The sequence below is a fragment of the Schistocerca piceifrons genome, chromosome 2, assembly GCF_021461385.2.
Source record: "Schistocerca piceifrons isolate TAMUIC-IGC-003096 chromosome 2, iqSchPice1.1, whole genome shotgun sequence".
NCBI classification, from domain to species: domain Eukaryota; kingdom Metazoa; phylum Arthropoda; class Insecta; order Orthoptera; family Acrididae; genus Schistocerca; species Schistocerca piceifrons.
The window spans coordinates 661,944,096-661,961,264 of NC_060139.1; the positions used below are offsets into that span (position 1 = coordinate 661,944,096).

The 17,169-nt window shown below is 38.3% G+C and overlaps 1 protein-coding gene across 2 annotated transcripts in view; it reads right to left on the minus strand.

Moving 5' to 3' along the window:
- LOC124775018 (male-specific lethal 3 homolog) overlaps positions 1 to 17,169 on the minus strand; it is a 104,265-nt gene that overhangs the window by 16,955 nt on the left and 70,141 nt on the right. Inside the window, exon 8 of one of the 2 annotated variants that reach the window (XM_047249778.1) lies at positions 15,801 to 16,020. The exons of the other annotated variant lie outside the window; for it this stretch is intronic. Within the exon in view, the coding sequence (XP_047105734.1) occupies positions 15,801 to 16,020 (220 nt within the window). The remainder of the gene's footprint in view (positions 1 to 15,800; positions 16,021 to 17,169) is intronic. 2 annotated transcript variants of the gene reach the window in all.

Below are 17,169 nucleotides of genomic sequence, written 5' to 3' on the forward strand. Positions count from 1 at the left end.
GAGATGCTAAGCAAACTATTGGCAGAGGCAAAAAGAGTGGTGTTGTGCATCACAGAGGTTTAATACTGAAATTCCAAGAGAATACATTCCACGAAGAGTTGGATAACGTATTATTTCCTTCCGGCACATCTCACGAAATGACCATAACAAGGAAGTCCGAGAAACAGAGTTAATACGGAGATTTAGTGCCAATAATTCTTCTCAAGTGCCATTCACAAATTGAATAGGGAAGATGGGGGCATTAGAGAGTGGCACTAGAAGTACAGTCTACCACACACTGTCAGGTGGGTTGCAAAGTATGGATGTAGAATACCAACTGTGCAGTTTCACTTGCTAGCTCATGTCATCTACCTGCCCATATCCCTGTCTGTGCTCCCACTTCACCCTCACACATACATTTTATCCCTCTAGTGCACCTCCATAGTGTTCCCCCCCCCCCCCCCCCCTACCCTCATCCCCTTTCCCCACTCCACCAACAGCAGAGCCTCCGGATGCTGCAATGAACAGCCCATCATCCTGTCCCTGTCATGGTCCCACATGCTCCCAGACAACACCACAGCATCTTCCCCCACACCTATCCTGCTATCCCTCCTCCTTCCCACTCCCCACATCTTCTGGAACCCTCTGCCCCCAACTGAAATCACTTCTCCCTCCAATTGGTCCACGGTGCCCAGAGATAACAGTCAGCCAGTCTCTGCCTCTCTCCCCCTATCTCCCTCCCTGTGTGTGTGTGTGTGTGTGTGTGTGTGTGTGTGTGTGTGTGTGTGTGTGTCACTATCTACTTTTGATGTAGATGGCCGCTGCACACTGCTGCCTTTATGTGATCTGTAGCAATCTACCCTAATTTATACCATTATTCTGCCCATGATTTTCCTACGTTTTATTTCTTTGTCAAGACTGATAAGAGTATTTCATAATAAAATCAAGTTGTCTATGCTGCAAAGGTGTGTCAATGTTTCATGGAAATAGAAATATTTTTGTACACAAGTGCATTTGCACTTAATCTGGAGTTAATACAGTTATTATGCAAAATCCTCATTGATATCGAGTCTGATACAGATTTAATGAGTACCTCCAATACTTGAAGAAAGTTGAGGGAGAAGCCAATCTGCCACAACTAAAAGAATGTATACACTACTCCAAAAGGGAAGTAAATTTCCTAAATCCACCAAATGTAACATCATAGCATCTATCACAAGATTTATTTTCTACCCAAACTACTGACAAAAATGACATTACAGACTGAGCAGTGACTGAGGTTGATGAAGGGATAAGAAAGAAACTGAAAATGGCCTTCTACAAGAAAGAACTCTTGTATACTTAATTGTGATTTGAAAACATTTATCCTAAATACATGCACTTAAATCTACATATGCTATGGCACTGATATGGTTCTTCACACTGTAATTAGCAACTACTTTTATTACCACAAGGGTTTAGTATACAATAAAGAACAGAATGTTTTAACTGTAGCACATGCTCATGCTCACATATGCACACATGCATTACTTGTTAAAACTATTTTAAGTTAAGGCAAATAATATATTCAAGAGTATCTTCAGCACATAAAAACCTCACGTCTTTCTGCTACATTCAAATTTAACATATAACAGTAACAAAACATAAATAAATGATGTTCTGTAGATGCATCTATAATCAGTTTAACTATACAACTTTCTGGACAATATCAGAAATTTGATAGCACAAACTGCAATTAGAATTCTACAATCGATTCAAAGTTCTGAAATTTTAGCATGCAGATGATTACAGGCAGTGCAGTATCTCTGGATCACGAGTTGTTGATAATTATTAGCGTATCAATGGTAGACTAAGTGGGTTAGCAATGTTTATTGGTTTTAGTCCAGCGAAACTGCATGACAAACTAAGAGATACTTCTGTGTTTGCAAATCACCACAGATCAATGACTTATGGTAACTCCAAATCTGACCCACTGCACTCATCCACTGATAATCCGATTCTCCCTCCTCAAGAAAATTCCTTCATAATACATCTTAGTATGCAGCTATCAACACCTGACAAACACCACGACTTTTCTGGATAGCCCTGTGGACTATTTTGTCATTTGCTGTTTGTTACTAACAACACTTTGGACAGTGCAGTTTGTTTTCTTAAAACAATATTTGTTCTTTAATACCACTCGAGACAGCGCTTCTGAAACAGTAACTAAGTTTAGATTGATAATCTACAACAGACATCAGTATTTTTTACATATTACAGATAGAAACAAAGGTTTCTGACTTGCACATTATTCACCTTCACAGTTCCATGGAAGTTTACTTTCACTTTCAAAATCTGCAAACAGAAGCCTTGCAATCCTAATCCTTACACTGTCTGTACCGCCTGAATAAAATTCATATTCCACAGCAGTTTTAATTTTATCTGTGTCTGATCACTTGTGATAGGAACCGGATGGTGTCTGAGCACAAGCTAAAGAGCTGCACTTGTTATTTTACATACAAGACTTTTGTAGTTTTCAGAGTTTTAACAGGTTCATATGCGGAGTAGGAATTAAAATCCATGGAGAAGAAATAAAAACTTTGAGGTTCGCCGGTGACATTGTAATTCTGTCAGAGACAGCAAAGGACTTGGAAGAACAGTTGAACGGAATGGACAGTTTCTTTGAAAGGAGGGTATTAGATGAACATCAACAAAAGCAAAACGAGGATAATGGAATGTAGTCGAATTAAGTCGGGTGATGCTGAGGGAATTAGATTAGGAAATGAGACACTTAACGTAGTAAAGGAGTTTTGCTATTTGGGGAGCAAAATAACTGATGATGGCCGAAGTAGAGAGGATATAAAATGTAGACTGGCAATGGCAAGGAAAGCGTTTCTGAAGAAGAGAAATTTGTTAACATCGAGTATTGATTTAAGTGTTAGGAAGTCGTTTCTGAAAGTATTTGTAAGGAGTGTAGCCATGTATGGAAGTGAAACGTGGACAATAGATAGTTTAGACAAGAAGAGAATATAAGCTTTCGAAAAGTGGTGCTACTATAAGCTTTCGAAAAGTGGTGCTACAGAAGGATGCTGAAGATTAGATGGGTAGATCACATAACTAATGAGGAGGTATTGAATAGAATTGGGGAGAAGATGAGTTTGTGGCACAACTTGACTAGAAGAAGGGATCAGTTGGTAGGACATGTTCTGAGGCATCAAGGGATCACCAATTTAGTACTGGAGGGCAGCGTGGAGGGTAAAAATCATAGAGGGGGACCAAGAGATGAATACACTAAGCAGATTCAGAAGGATGTAGGCTGCAGTAGGTACTGGGAGATGATGAAGCTTGCACAGGATAGAGTAGCATGGAGAGCTGCATCAAACCAGTCTCAGGACTGAAGACCACAACAACAACAACAACATGCCTGGTACCTGTTGTCAGTATTGGAATCAATAGACACACTAAGCATAACTACATTGTTTTGAAGAAAAATTACATACTTAAGGACTAAGCAAGAAATTCTACTAACAGTGGAATTTCTGGCAGATCAATTGTATACCGAATTGGGACCCAAAACAGGAACGTCATCTTTCCCAGATAACAGTTTAACCATGTACAACTGATCATGCATTTGGCCGTATCAGTTACACATTTATTTTATGGCATGACTGGTTACAACCAATATCTATCATCTTCAGATCTATGTAAACAATAAATTTTAAATGTCAACTCAGTTGTGGCATCTCTTGCAATGAATGTTGGCAAAAGTGAATACCCATTACCAGCTGAGCTATACAGACTTAAGTCCCAAGCTGCCTTCACAACATTTCTTCCTAGCAGGTGTTGCCAAGCCATTTTGTTGCAATATCCTTTCATCACCGAGCATTAGTCAAGAAAGGCATACAAAAGGCTCTGTTACGTTTGAAAAGTATGAGGCAATGTGCTAACAGAAGTGGAGCAGTTAGGGTATGCCGTGACTCGCACTTTGATAGCTCAGTAGACCAGAACACTAAGCACAAGCTGCATCACTAGAACATCGAAAACTCTTATTACGTTGTGCTTGATGGCAAACAAGTCATTTTTGAGAGTAATTCCCCGCCTGGAAATGCAATGTTTCCACATTGTGAGGCATCTACATGATGTAGCACAACGTTTACGCTTTTTCAGATTAGTCAGTATCCTAAATAGGCAACCCACCAGCCATCAGTGTAAAGTGGACACGCTGATTTTACCTGTGAAATGCTTAGTATTTTGGGCAAGACAGTAAGTTTTATTTCTATTATTTGGATTATTATTTTACAATCTAGATAATTGCGAGGGAAGACAGTATACAAATCACCAGCAACTTCACAGATATTTCTGAATCACACTGAAATGAATCAACTTTGCTACCCTGTAGGTGCAACATGTGTCAATAAAATGCTTATACCTTTCCACACAGTGTGTGGGTTTAGAATGTATATGACAAACTGGCAAAAAAAGTGTTGAAAACTCAGTGCCTGGCTGATGAATGTACAGATTACTTGTATAATGCATACATTTATTCCATGAAATGCAGCAATGGTCACACCCTCTCAAACCATAAGAAAAGTCAGTGTTCCTACACATGCTGTTTTACAGTTGACATAAGATAGTGAATACACACAGAAAAATACACAGTGAAACTGGTACTAGTCATTAAAAGTAGTCAATGAACCTAAGACACCATCTCTCGTAAGCCAGTATGCTGAAAAGAGAGATTCCACAGCGATTTCTACCCAATAAGAATCAAGTCGTGAAGACACCTCTTCATGATTTTACTGCAGACATGACACTGGTTTTCTTTGCACCCAAGAAGTCTATAGCTGCAATACTGGTCTCTCCTGTGGGCCACTCTGTAAACAATGAGCATGACTCACGTAAACCAGAGATCATCATGTTATATAATACAACAAAAGATGGTATGGTATGTCTCAACCAAATGCATGCAACTTATTCATAAGTCAGTGGACGTTGTTTGTGCTGTGAATTCTTTTGTGTGGCATCAAGCTTACCCAGTGGCGAAAGTATTGATGAGATGTGTCTTCATGAAGACTCTAGCAAGAGTCTGTAATAGGAGCTGAGTGACAGCATCAGAAGAACACATGCCAAACATGGAAAGAACTGTATGAAGAACTAAATACATGTGCCTTTTGTCCTCTTTGTCTGAAGAGAAAAATGAGATATCCATGTCAACAGTTCCAGTTAGTTTGGAGTGCTCTAGCAAGGTCTGCTCAAGATGCAAGCAGGCTGAATGTGGTTAAAATTTGATTCAGGGCTTCATAAGAACACCATTACTTTCTAATACATCTTTTAAAATTAAAATACGGCAAAGTTTCTCCCTCCATAGAATTATGGAGAGAAGTAGTTGCTCTACACTGAAACTATGAGTAGTGAACTCAAAGTTTATTTCATGTACAATTTCTTATAACTGAAACATATTTTTATATGTAATTCAGTTGAAAATCTACATTATCTTCATCATGATGATCCGTGAATGAATAGAGATGAAACACTGGATTTTGTGAGTGGGTGTGCCTTTGAAGTTACGAACATCTGAAGTGCCACTACTTTATCAAAAACATAACATGGAAGCACCAATAATTAGCATGGTGACTAATAAAGAGTTAACAAAAAATCTTGTAAAAGGAAATGTAATATGGAAACGATAAGGCTACACCAAACACTGAGTATGCTAACATATACATGAATGTAAACCACCTGAATATGGGCAGAAGCCGGAAACGTAACTTGTGTTAAACAGCACCTTCTGTTGCCACTGGTAGTGGTTATTATTCTACACCTCAAAGGAACAGTAACAGAGTTCAACTGCAGCTATTACCGATAAAATACAGAGAAGTAACTACCTACTGTTATTTTAGTAATCCATAAATTAAAAATCTAAAGCAAATTTGTTGTTTTACTTGTCCTAATGTTTTAAATCATGCACTGTTTAACAATCATATTTCCATGAAGTGTACTTCCAAGAAAAGTATTGAGCAACAGGAAATCCTGAAAATATATATTCACCAAAACAATTCACCAAAACGTAGAAAACATAAAGGTAGTTTGGGACACCCCACCATAATAATTGTGTTCCTGCCAACTTGCACCGTACTAAAGTGCTGGCCTAAAATGTTTCTTTCAATTTGTCAAATGACAAAGTGTCAAATCCCATGTTTTAATTGCTGTCTCTTGGATGCAATTTAGAGTCCACATTTCTGCTATTGTTATAAAACAGCCGATAAAGTCAGTAAAACTGCATATTTCAAACAAATCTAAACATTCTTATGCAACAATTCGTATGAGCATAAGGATCTTGAAATAGCAATGAGCTCATATGCTTACAGGTATCAGTGAGCACAGAATTCTAAATTTTTATCATGACTCATCATTTGTATATAATCTTTGATGTATGGTATGTTCATATTTAATGACTGCATGGCCATACTTGAATGCAGCAGCCCTCTTCTGAACTATCAAAAACAAAGAGCAAGTATCTTGTGAGGTTAAAACTGAAGTCTTCGATTGGTTTTCTGTATTAAAAATTTGCCTTTGCTACAAACATTAATAGAGTTACAATTTTCACACATAAAATTAAAAAACCAATTGCCTAGTAACTTACTTTGTATTGAACTGTCTCCAGATGAACCATTACTAGTTTCAAACAGTTTTATTTGCTGAACATAAATAATGTATCGACAACACATTTACTCATTTTTCTTTTTGACCCATCTGTCTTCTGACTGGTTTGATGTGGCCCATCACAAATTCCTCTCCTGTGTCAACCTCTTCACCTCTGACTAGCACTTGCAACTTACGTCCTAAATTATTTGCTGGATGTCTTCCAGTTTCTGTCTTCCACTCCAATTTTTGCCATCAATAGCTCTCTCTAGTACCATGGAAGTCATTCCGTGATGTCTTAACACAGGGGTCTCCAAACTACGGCCCGCGGGCCGGTTACGGCCCGCGAGGGTCGGCAAACCGGCCCGCATTAGCGGGCCGGACATCCTCGGTATCCGGCCCACCAAATATTTCAGGTGGTACCTATACTGCCAACAATTGAGTTTCGAGGCCTATCGCGACCAATACACCACAACATTGTCAAAGCTCTATCTTTACAAAGTGGAAGGTCACGATTAAACTTGTGGCTATCCACAATAAACAGACAGACCATTCTCCGTGTGATAGTGAAAAAAAGGAATGGTTAACAGACTAGTTTGGCGAAAACATTTTAAGTAAAAAAATTATTTGCATTTTATTCTACTCACGAGTCTGGTGCAAGTCTTTCAAATGGACGCCACTTCGGCGACTAGCATTAGTAATCAATAATTATGGAAGATGCTTCTTAAGCGAGGTTTCACTTTCTTTTGATTAAGTTGTAAAATACACATAGCACGTAAATCGTATAAAATATTTTTATTTAAAGACGATTTAAAGAAAATACAATACCTGGTGTACATAATGATATTGGATATTTTAGTTTTAACTGATGTATAAAAATAACTAATTAATTTATATCTTGAAAACTCACAGTGTTAGGAGTATTCACGTAAAGAAATTTAACATCTTAGTGATAATTAGTGACTTTCATGTAGATGTAACTTTCCTTTCGTAATTACCTCCAGTTGTGGATCAAGTTTACTGGTAGAGATAATCATCAGCGACTTTAAATGCTCGTCACTTAATTTTGATCTGTAAATACTTTTTGCATGTTTCATTTTGGAGAAAGTTTTTTCACACAAATAAGCAGTGCCAAAAGCGGAAAAAAGTCACGAGCAAATTTATGTAAATTTGGAAACTGTGTCGATGGAAGGCACTTATAAAATTTCAGTAATGTTGACTTTGAATGTTTTTCTTTAAAAAAGTTGCTACATTGCTAAATCAATAATTACAAACTGAAGTCCTGCAGGTAACGCTTCTATATCGACGTCGAAGGGATTTTGAAATATCTTGATATCGTTTGAATTTGCATCGATATCTGAAAAACGTGATTCAAAATTAATTTTTAAAGTGCCCAAAGCTTCAATTGCGAAAGTTACAGGAAACGGAATCTCAGTTTGCTGACTAAATGTTTGGCATGTATTAAAATGTGTGAAGCATACTTTGTTCAACTGAGATTGAAACAAAACAATCTTAACGAAAGGACTTTACATGCGTGTATAAATCAGGCAGAAGCTGGTTTTCATCTTGCAATTTTAAATTAAGGTCATCCATATGTTTAGTTAAGTCTGTATAAAATGCTAGCTTCCACAACCACTCACTGTTCCGTAACTCAGCCAGAGGGTGATTCATTTCGTTCAAAAAAATTTCAATTACTGTTCGGAGTTCAAAAAAACAGGTCAGAACTTTACCGCAGCTAAGCCAGTGCACTGCAGTATAATATGGCAAGTTGCTTTCCTCAATATGTTCAAGAAACTCGCGGAACTGGCGAGGACTGAGTGCATGGGATCTGATATAATTAACAACTGAAATAATTGGCTTTAAAACTTCTGACATATCTAAACGTTTTCCACACAAAGACTGTTGGTGAATAATACAATGCACTATTAATGGTTTTGAGCCACCGTCAATTTCTACGGCCTCAGAAAGGAGAGCAACAACACTTTATTTTTCCCCACACGTTTTTCCCACCATCAGTTGTAATACATTTTAATTTCTTCCACTGAAGATTGTTTTTCTGAACTGGCCTTTCAACTCCTTTAAAAATATCTTCGCCAGTGGTCGTCCCGTGAATACTGTCAACATCAAGGAGCTCTTCATACACTTCATAATTTTTGTCAATCCCTCGAATAAAAAGTAGTACTTGAGCAGTATCTCATACATCTGTTGACTCATCCACGTCCAAAGATAACCAGTCTAAGTCTTGATTTTTGTCACGCAGTTCTGCTGATATATTTTGTGCAATGTCATCTATTCTTCGAGCCACAGTGTTTGCCGAAAAACTTACGTTTTTAAATAAATTAACTTTTTCTGGACACATTTCTTCTGCTGTTGCAATAATGCAGTTCTTAATTAATTCACCGTCAGTAAATGACTTACACTGTTTCGCTACTAAATGAGCCACACGAAAACTAGCACGAGTTGCTGCATGTTGTTCAGCATTTACTTTCTTAAACAGCGACTGCTGGGTTTTTAGCTGGCGTTTCAGAGACTCATACATTTCTAATTGTTCGCATCCTGTAAACTTGGAGTAATTATGAGAGTGCTTAGTCTCATAATGACGTTTCATATTGTATTCTTTGGAGACTGATATTGCTTCATTGCAAATAATACACATTTGTTTGTTGCTTGACTCCACCACGAAATATTGACATCCCCATTGCTCTTTAAAAATTCTACATTCACTGTCAACCTTTCGTTTCTTTTCCATATTTGTACAGAACTTCACAAAAGATTGTAACCTGAAAATAAAATTGTGCTATTTAATACTAATAAAACTAGTGAGTAGTCTGCCTATACAAAATGCAATGAATTTATTTTTAAGGTACTTTAATTACTAAATTAAATACTCACAATTTCACTGTAGTTCCACTAAAAAATACAGTGAAAAAATACTCAAGTCGTGCTATACGTATTTCGATTTTCAGATTTTCCTTGTCTCGTCAAATTCAAACTTTGAATTGTCCCACATTTCGTCGTCTCACCTACTAGTACAGCGCATAAAACACTAAAAAAACTCAGGACACACTCGCAACATAGACACAATCACGTAACAGAACTATCAAATATATGCTCTAACTCTGCTACTCGCCACACGACTACAAGACAACTTATTGTTGCGCAGCTTGAAATAACAATGCGTTGACATACTCTACCTCTGTTACGTCTTGCAGTAATAGTGTTGCTAACAATGATTCTGAGATTTTGTTAACTTTGCAGGAAGCTTTCGTGAAGAACGTGCAGTGACATACTTTTCTGTCGGTGAAATTTGCCAGAATAAAATATCCAGAATTTCGGTCAGGTACGTTCACCAATCAAAATTATGTAATTAAATAAAAATCTTAGTTCGTTTCAGTGCTAGCTATTCCCACAACCTTAAATTTTTGCGATTTCATCTTTCCTTTAGCCTTACATTACAGTGATCATGGAGTACTAGGGTGCTTTAATCCCACTAGGTAGATCTTGGCCCTTAAGACTTCGTGGAGGAGTCAATGTGGCCCGCGGACTAAAAAGTTTGAAGACCCCTGTCTTAACAGATGTCCTATCATTCTATCCCTTCTTCTTGTCAGTGTTTTCCACATAATCCTTTCCTCTCCGATTCTGTGCACAACCTTCTCATTCCTTACCTTACCAGTCCACCTAATTTTCAACATTATTCTGTCCCACATCTCAAATGTTTCCATTCTCTTATATTCTGGTTTTCCCACAGTCATGTTTCACTGCCATACAATGCTGTACTCCACACATATATTCTCAAACTTCTTCCTCAAATTAAGGCCTGTGTCTGATACTAGCAGAATTCCCTTCGCCAGAAATGCCCTTTTGCCAGTGCTAGTCTGTTTTTGATGTTGTCCTTGCTCTGTCCATCATTGGTTATCTTGCTGGCCAGATAGCAGAATTCCCTTATTTCATCTACCTCGTGACCGTCAATCCTGATGTTAACTTTCTCGCTGTTCTCATTTGTGCTGACTTCTCATTACTTTCGTGTTTCTTCAATTTGTTCTTAACCCATATTCTGTACACATTAGACTGTTCATTCCATTCAGCACATCTTTTAATTCCTCTTCACTTTCACTCAGGACAGCAATGGCATCAGTGAATCTTGTCATTAACATCCCTTCACCTTGACTTTTAATTCCACTCCTGAACCTTCTATTTCTATCACTGTTTCTTCAATGTACAGATTGAACAGTAGGGGTAAACAACTGCATCCCTGTCTTACACCCTTTTTAATCCAAGCATTTCGTTCTTGTTGTCCAGTCTTATTACTCCCTCTTGACTGTTGTACATATTGTATATTACCTGTATCTCACTATAGTTTACCCCTATTTTTCTCAGAATTTCGAACATCCTGCACCATTTTACATTGTCGAGTGCTTTTTCCAGGTCGACAAATCCTATCAACATGCCTTGATTTTTCTTTAGTCTTGCTTCGATTATCAACTGCAATGTCATAATTGTGTCTCTGGTGCCTTTACCTTTCCTGAAGCCAAACTGACTGTCATGTAACACATCCTCAATTTTCTTTTCCATTCTTCTGTATATTATTTTTGTCAGGAACGTGGATGCATGAGCTGTTAAGCTGATTGTGCAATAATTCTCGCACTTGTCAGCTCTTGCAGTCTTCAGAATTGTGGTGTTATTTTTGCGAAAATCTGATAGTATGTCACCAGACTCACACACTCTACATAGCAATGTTAACCATCAGTTTGTTGCCACTTCCCCGAATGATGTTACAAATTCTGATGCAAGATTATCTATCCCTTCTGCCTTACTTGATTTAAGTCCTCCAAAGCTCTCATAAATTCCGATTCTAATACTGGATCCCCATCTTTTTTTTAAATTGACTCTTGTTTCTTCTCCTATCACATCAGGCTTTCAATGTATTCTTTCCACCCATCTGCTCTCTCCTCTGCATTTAACAGTGGAATTCCTGTTGCTCTCTTAATGTTACTACCCTTGCTTTTAGTTTCAATGAAGGTTGTTTTGGCTTTCCTATATGCCGAGTTAGTCCTTCTTCCGAAAATCATTTCTTTTTCGATTTCTTCACATTTCTCAAGCAGCCATTTTGTCTTAGCTTCCCTGTACTTACTATCTATTTCATTCCTCAGCGATTTTTATTTCTGTATTCCCAAGTTTCATATGGTCAGCTGAAGTATTTCTTTTGTTATCCATGGTTTCCTTGCAGTTACCTTCTTTGTACCTATGTTTTTCTTTTGAACCTCCGAGATTGCTCTTTCTAGAGATGTACATTCCTCTTCAACTGTACTAGCTGCTGAACTATTCCTTATTGCTGTATCTATAGCCGTAGGAGAACTTCAAGCATATCTCATCATTCCTTAGTACTTCTGCACCCCACTTCTTTGCACATTGATTCTTCCTGACTAACGTCTTAAACGTCTGCCTACTCTTCATCACTACTACAGTAAGATCTAAGTCTATCTGCTCCTTACAATCCAGTATCTGATTTCGGAATCTCTGTCTGACCATGATGTAATCTAACCGAAATCTGCCCGTATCACGCAGCCTTTTCCAAGTATACCTCTTCCTCTTTTGATTTTTGAACAGAGTATTCACTATTATTAGCTGAAATTTATTACAGAACTCAATTAGTCTTTCTCCTCTCTCATTCCTTGTCCAAGCCCATATTCTACTGTAACCTTTTCTTCTACTCCTTCCCCTTCAACTGCATGCAGTCCCTCATGACTATTAGATTTCCATCTTCCTTTGCATACTGCATTACCCTTTCAATACCCTCATATACTTTCTCTACCTCCTAATCTTCACCTTGCGATGTCTGTCAGCATATATACCTGAACTATCATTGCCAGTGTTGGTTTGCTGTTGATTGTGATAAGAAGAACCCTATCACTGAACTGCTCACAGTTAACACTCACACTGCCCTAACTTCCTATTCATAACAAATCCTACTCCTGTTATACCAGTTTCAGCTGCTGTTGATATTACACTATATTCATCTGACCAGAAACCCATGTCTTTCCATTTCACTTCACTGGCCCTACTATATCTAACTTGAGCCTTTCATTCCCCTTTTCAAATTTTCTAGCATACCTACCACGTTCAGGCTTCTGACATTTTACGTCCTGATTCTTCGAACATTATCTTTTTGTTGGTTATTGTATCTTTATCTCATGGTCATCTCCCCCTTGACAGTATCCTCCCAGAGATTAAAATGGGGGACTATTCCGGAATCTTTTACCAATGGGGAGATCATCATGACACTTTCACTTACAGGCAACATGTCTTGTAGATACACATGTTATCTGTCTTTAATGCAGTGGTTTCCACTGCCTTCTGCACACTCATGCCACTAATCATTGCTGATTCTTCCACCTTTAGGGGCATTTTCCCACCCCAAGTCCGCTAATCATGGTCATGTTCTCGCTTCCTGAGCTCAGGGTCCCGGGTTCAATTTCCAGTAGGGTCACGGATTTTCCCTGCCTTGAGATGATTGGATATTATTGTGTTGTCTTCACCACCACCACCACCACCACCACCACCACCACCACCACCACCATCCATCCATCCATCCCCTTTACCGTCGGAGGAAGGCAATGAATTGCAAACCACCTCCACTAGGACCTTGCCTAGCATGGAAGTGCGAGTCTCCTGCATCGTTCCACTACGCTCGTCACGGAGTATGGGACTTCATCACCATCACCATCATCCCACCCCAAGGACAAGAGAGTGCCCTGAACTTCCATCCGCTCCTCTGCCCTCTGACAAGGCTGTTGGCAGACTGAGTGAGACTTCTTATGCCTGAAGTTATCAGCCATCAATACTGATTATTGATCAAAATTTATGCGGTGGCACGTTTTGAACCCTGGACCAATAAAATTCTGATTACTAAACAAAGAGGCACCCCTAAACCATGGGGTTACTCGTTATGTAAGAAAACTTCGTAAAAAAGGGATGCACCTCTGCACGAAGTAAATGACACATTAGTGTGCTTTTAAGTTTCGCTCTGATGCTACTAACTATGTCTTTCAGGTGAGAGATCTCTACAGTATATACACCACATATGACATAATAGAATTCTGCTGTACGAACTGCTACAGAACAACAAATGTGCAACCTTCAGTTTCATCTGTTGTGGCGGTTGGCATGGGCCGTAACATTATGAATTTATGTATATGAGAGGACTATTCAGAAACTATTTGCCACAGTTTAAAATTGTTTTCAGTACCCTTTTTTAATAGTCTAATCCAGAAAAAGATAATGTAAAAAACCACCTCAAATCCGATATGCATTATCTTCACTTACAAGAAACAGCTGCTGCTTCTCAACACACAATCTTAAATTGTTGAAAGCTTAACCAGTGCTGAAAGAAGCAAACAATACTACCATTTCAGGGAAAGAACTGTTAAAGTTTTGAAAACAAACATTCCATTCAAAAAGCTGAGAAATAATGTTCCATGTGTGGATTGCTGAAATCCTCAAAGATCTACTTTGTGTGAGGGCTCTATGTGAAAAATATTTGCCAGAATGAATAATAGGCCGTATGTTAGAAACAAGGGAAACTCCCCTCAGGTGTGGTGCTTAACTCTTGTGTACAGTGAATGTTGTGTACTCAACAATAATATCTTTTTATCTGCACAATCTTTAAGTAGTGAATAGAACTTCACATTCAATTTCTATTTGCTGCTTTAAGTAGTCACTCTTAAATTCCACAAGAGGAATGTCAGTGATAGGCACATGTCTAGAATGCCCTTTTTTGTTGACAAGAATAAGACATTTTTAAGACAAGCGTGTCAATTTATAAATGTCTCAAGCTGTTACACTGCCTTTCACCATCACGATCTTTTACAGTTTCCCAAGACCGGCAGAGTGATTGGAATCCAAGTCTTTTGTCCAGTCCTCCCATCACCTCTCTCACTACTCTAACCTAGCCTCCTCTTTCGCACATGCTTTCTTCTACTCCTTTTCATTGCTTTCCCCTCGGGGTTCCTTAGATCTCCTGCTTTCAATCTTCATCTCGTTTACCTCCTTTGGCTTCCTCTTTTCATCCACTTTTGAAATGGCTCTAACATTTTGATCTTTATTCTTTTATCTAGCGTGGGTACCTCATGTGTTACCTCCCTCATCCTTTCCCTGTTTTTTATACCTATCTAACTTCTCAGAAACATGCTTGCACCTTATTTTTCCTTTTATTCATGATCCAGATTTCTGCAACATTCAATATAATTGCTATGTAATGTGACTAGTGTGTCACATTCTTATTTTTCTCAGTAACTTTGTTCCTTATTACTGCTCTCATATGACTTCTCACATACGTGAAACTTTTCACAGTTTCCAACTGCTCCTCAACTGTGTCATGTTTTCTTTCCAAACATTTAATTGTTTCTGTACTTCCTTCTCATTCCTGTACCCAATCAAATCATCTCTCTCGTCACTTGTCATCCCTCAACACCATGAAAAATAACAGAGAGTGAACTTCCTTGTTACTGACAATTTCTCTGCTTTCTGCCTACCCATTCTCCTACTTCCAACTCTTATGCTATTTTCACTTCGTAGTTGAATTCCTGTAGCTGCCTCACAGCAAATAGATGATCTATTGTGAGTTGTCCTGGCCCAAAGCCATTCTGTTCTCTCAGATGCTTCCACTGTTCTCCAGAACCTTCTCAAAAATGTTTGCAATAGTTTTTAAGTCCCTTCAGCTTCCCTTCTTGAAGAGACATGCAATTATTCCCCCCTCCTTCCACTCTGCTTTAAGTCATGCTTTGACATCTCAGTATTTTTAATTCCAAAACGTACTGTACTTTGTGGATAGCCCTCGTAGTTAATAAAACCAATTTGGTCACACATAGATGCCACACTTTTCGACATCTCAATGTAACAGTGTAAATACTAAAAGTGAATTTTCCTTTAGTTAAGTGGTTGGTGAGATAGTTAAGTTGAGGCTAAGGAGTGAAAGATTTGAACATAAGGTCTAGAGTCCAAGTTGTTCTAAATGTTAGGATTTAACATCTTTACAAGAGGTCTTTTCTACTGAGTACTACTAAAACTTGAAGTAATCTGATAAATTCACCACAAATTCAGGCACGAAAGAACAATAAACATCATGCATCAAGATTCCAATGAAATTACAACTGGAAGACAAAAACTTTCTACATCAGATTACCATAAACTGAGAAAGTTACCTGGGCAATTTATCATGTTCTTCCGGCAATGGTTCTTTCTTTGGTACAACCAGAACAAAAAAACTGCCATTATTGGCACTACAGTCAGGGTTTCTCATAAGAGGTTTCTCTGACTCTTTGTCGTCCACCTTAGATGTGCTACCTGTGGTTATGAAATCTTTTGCCTCTATGTCTGTATGACAATGGCTCCGTGAATGTCTTTTCAAACTGTTGGCACCTACTGAAATTATGGAAAAGTACACAATTACTAGTGCTAAGAATAAATTCTGACAATGAAAATTGAAAGATAAAGAGTATGTGTGCGCGCGTGTGTGTGTGTGTGTGTGTGTGTGTGTGTGTGTGTGTGTGTGTGCGCATTTTCATATTAGAAGAATATTAGAACTAGTTGTATTATATTAACATGTGATATTCCTCAGTTAAAATGTTTCTGCTGATGAATGTGGGTTTTCTGTGATGAGGACAAGGTGTGATCTCATCTTCTGACAATCATGATGTAAGATCTGGCTGAAATGTGCATCATAACAGCTACTGTTTTGATCAAGTGCTTAAATGTGAGTACTGCAATTAAGATTACTTCATTCACTGAGATTTGTAATATAAGAAACTAGAAATATAAACATCACACAGGCATAACTAAACTAACATCTGGCCATTGTCCCAAACTGGCAAATTTATAATTTTTGTCATCCTCCTCATCCTCACAATGGCTGGCTCACCCTTGAAGCAATTGAAAAATGCTACAACCTCTTTCAAACTGTTTATATGCTGGAACCGTGATCCACCATCATTTTGCATCCTCTGAAGTACTGCACACAAAGAGTGATAGGAGTGTAAGCGGCAGTGAAATGAAAATTAAATAGAAGGAAAAATAAGTAAACTTTTTAATATTTCAAAAGTAACCACCATAACTGTTCAAACCACCATAACTGTTCACACATTTATGCAACTGTAAGACAAAACCATCTATGCCTTCATACAAGAATATTTGTTGTTGCCTATAGGACCATGATTGTAGCTAGGTGTGCGCCTCTTTGTCCAAAGCGAATCAACAGCCATATATGTCTTTCCTCATGGCTTCAAAAACGTGGAAGTCACATGGGGAGAGATTGGGACTCTGAAGAGGATGATGTGCTTCATGTGGGCACTTTGCAAAAATCAAAAGAAAACAATCAAGTCCAAATGCCCAAGAATGTTGATGGACAGTATCATTCTGTTTCAGGGTAGTGTCCGTCCACAATAAGCTGCTCAAATTTTGCTGGTAAGCCCTTGCAAATCCTCCAGTGGCCCAATTTCTCTCCTTGCGATTTCCATGTATTTGATGCCCTGAAGAAATACATTCGTAGCCATCAATTTGCTTCGAACAAAGAGG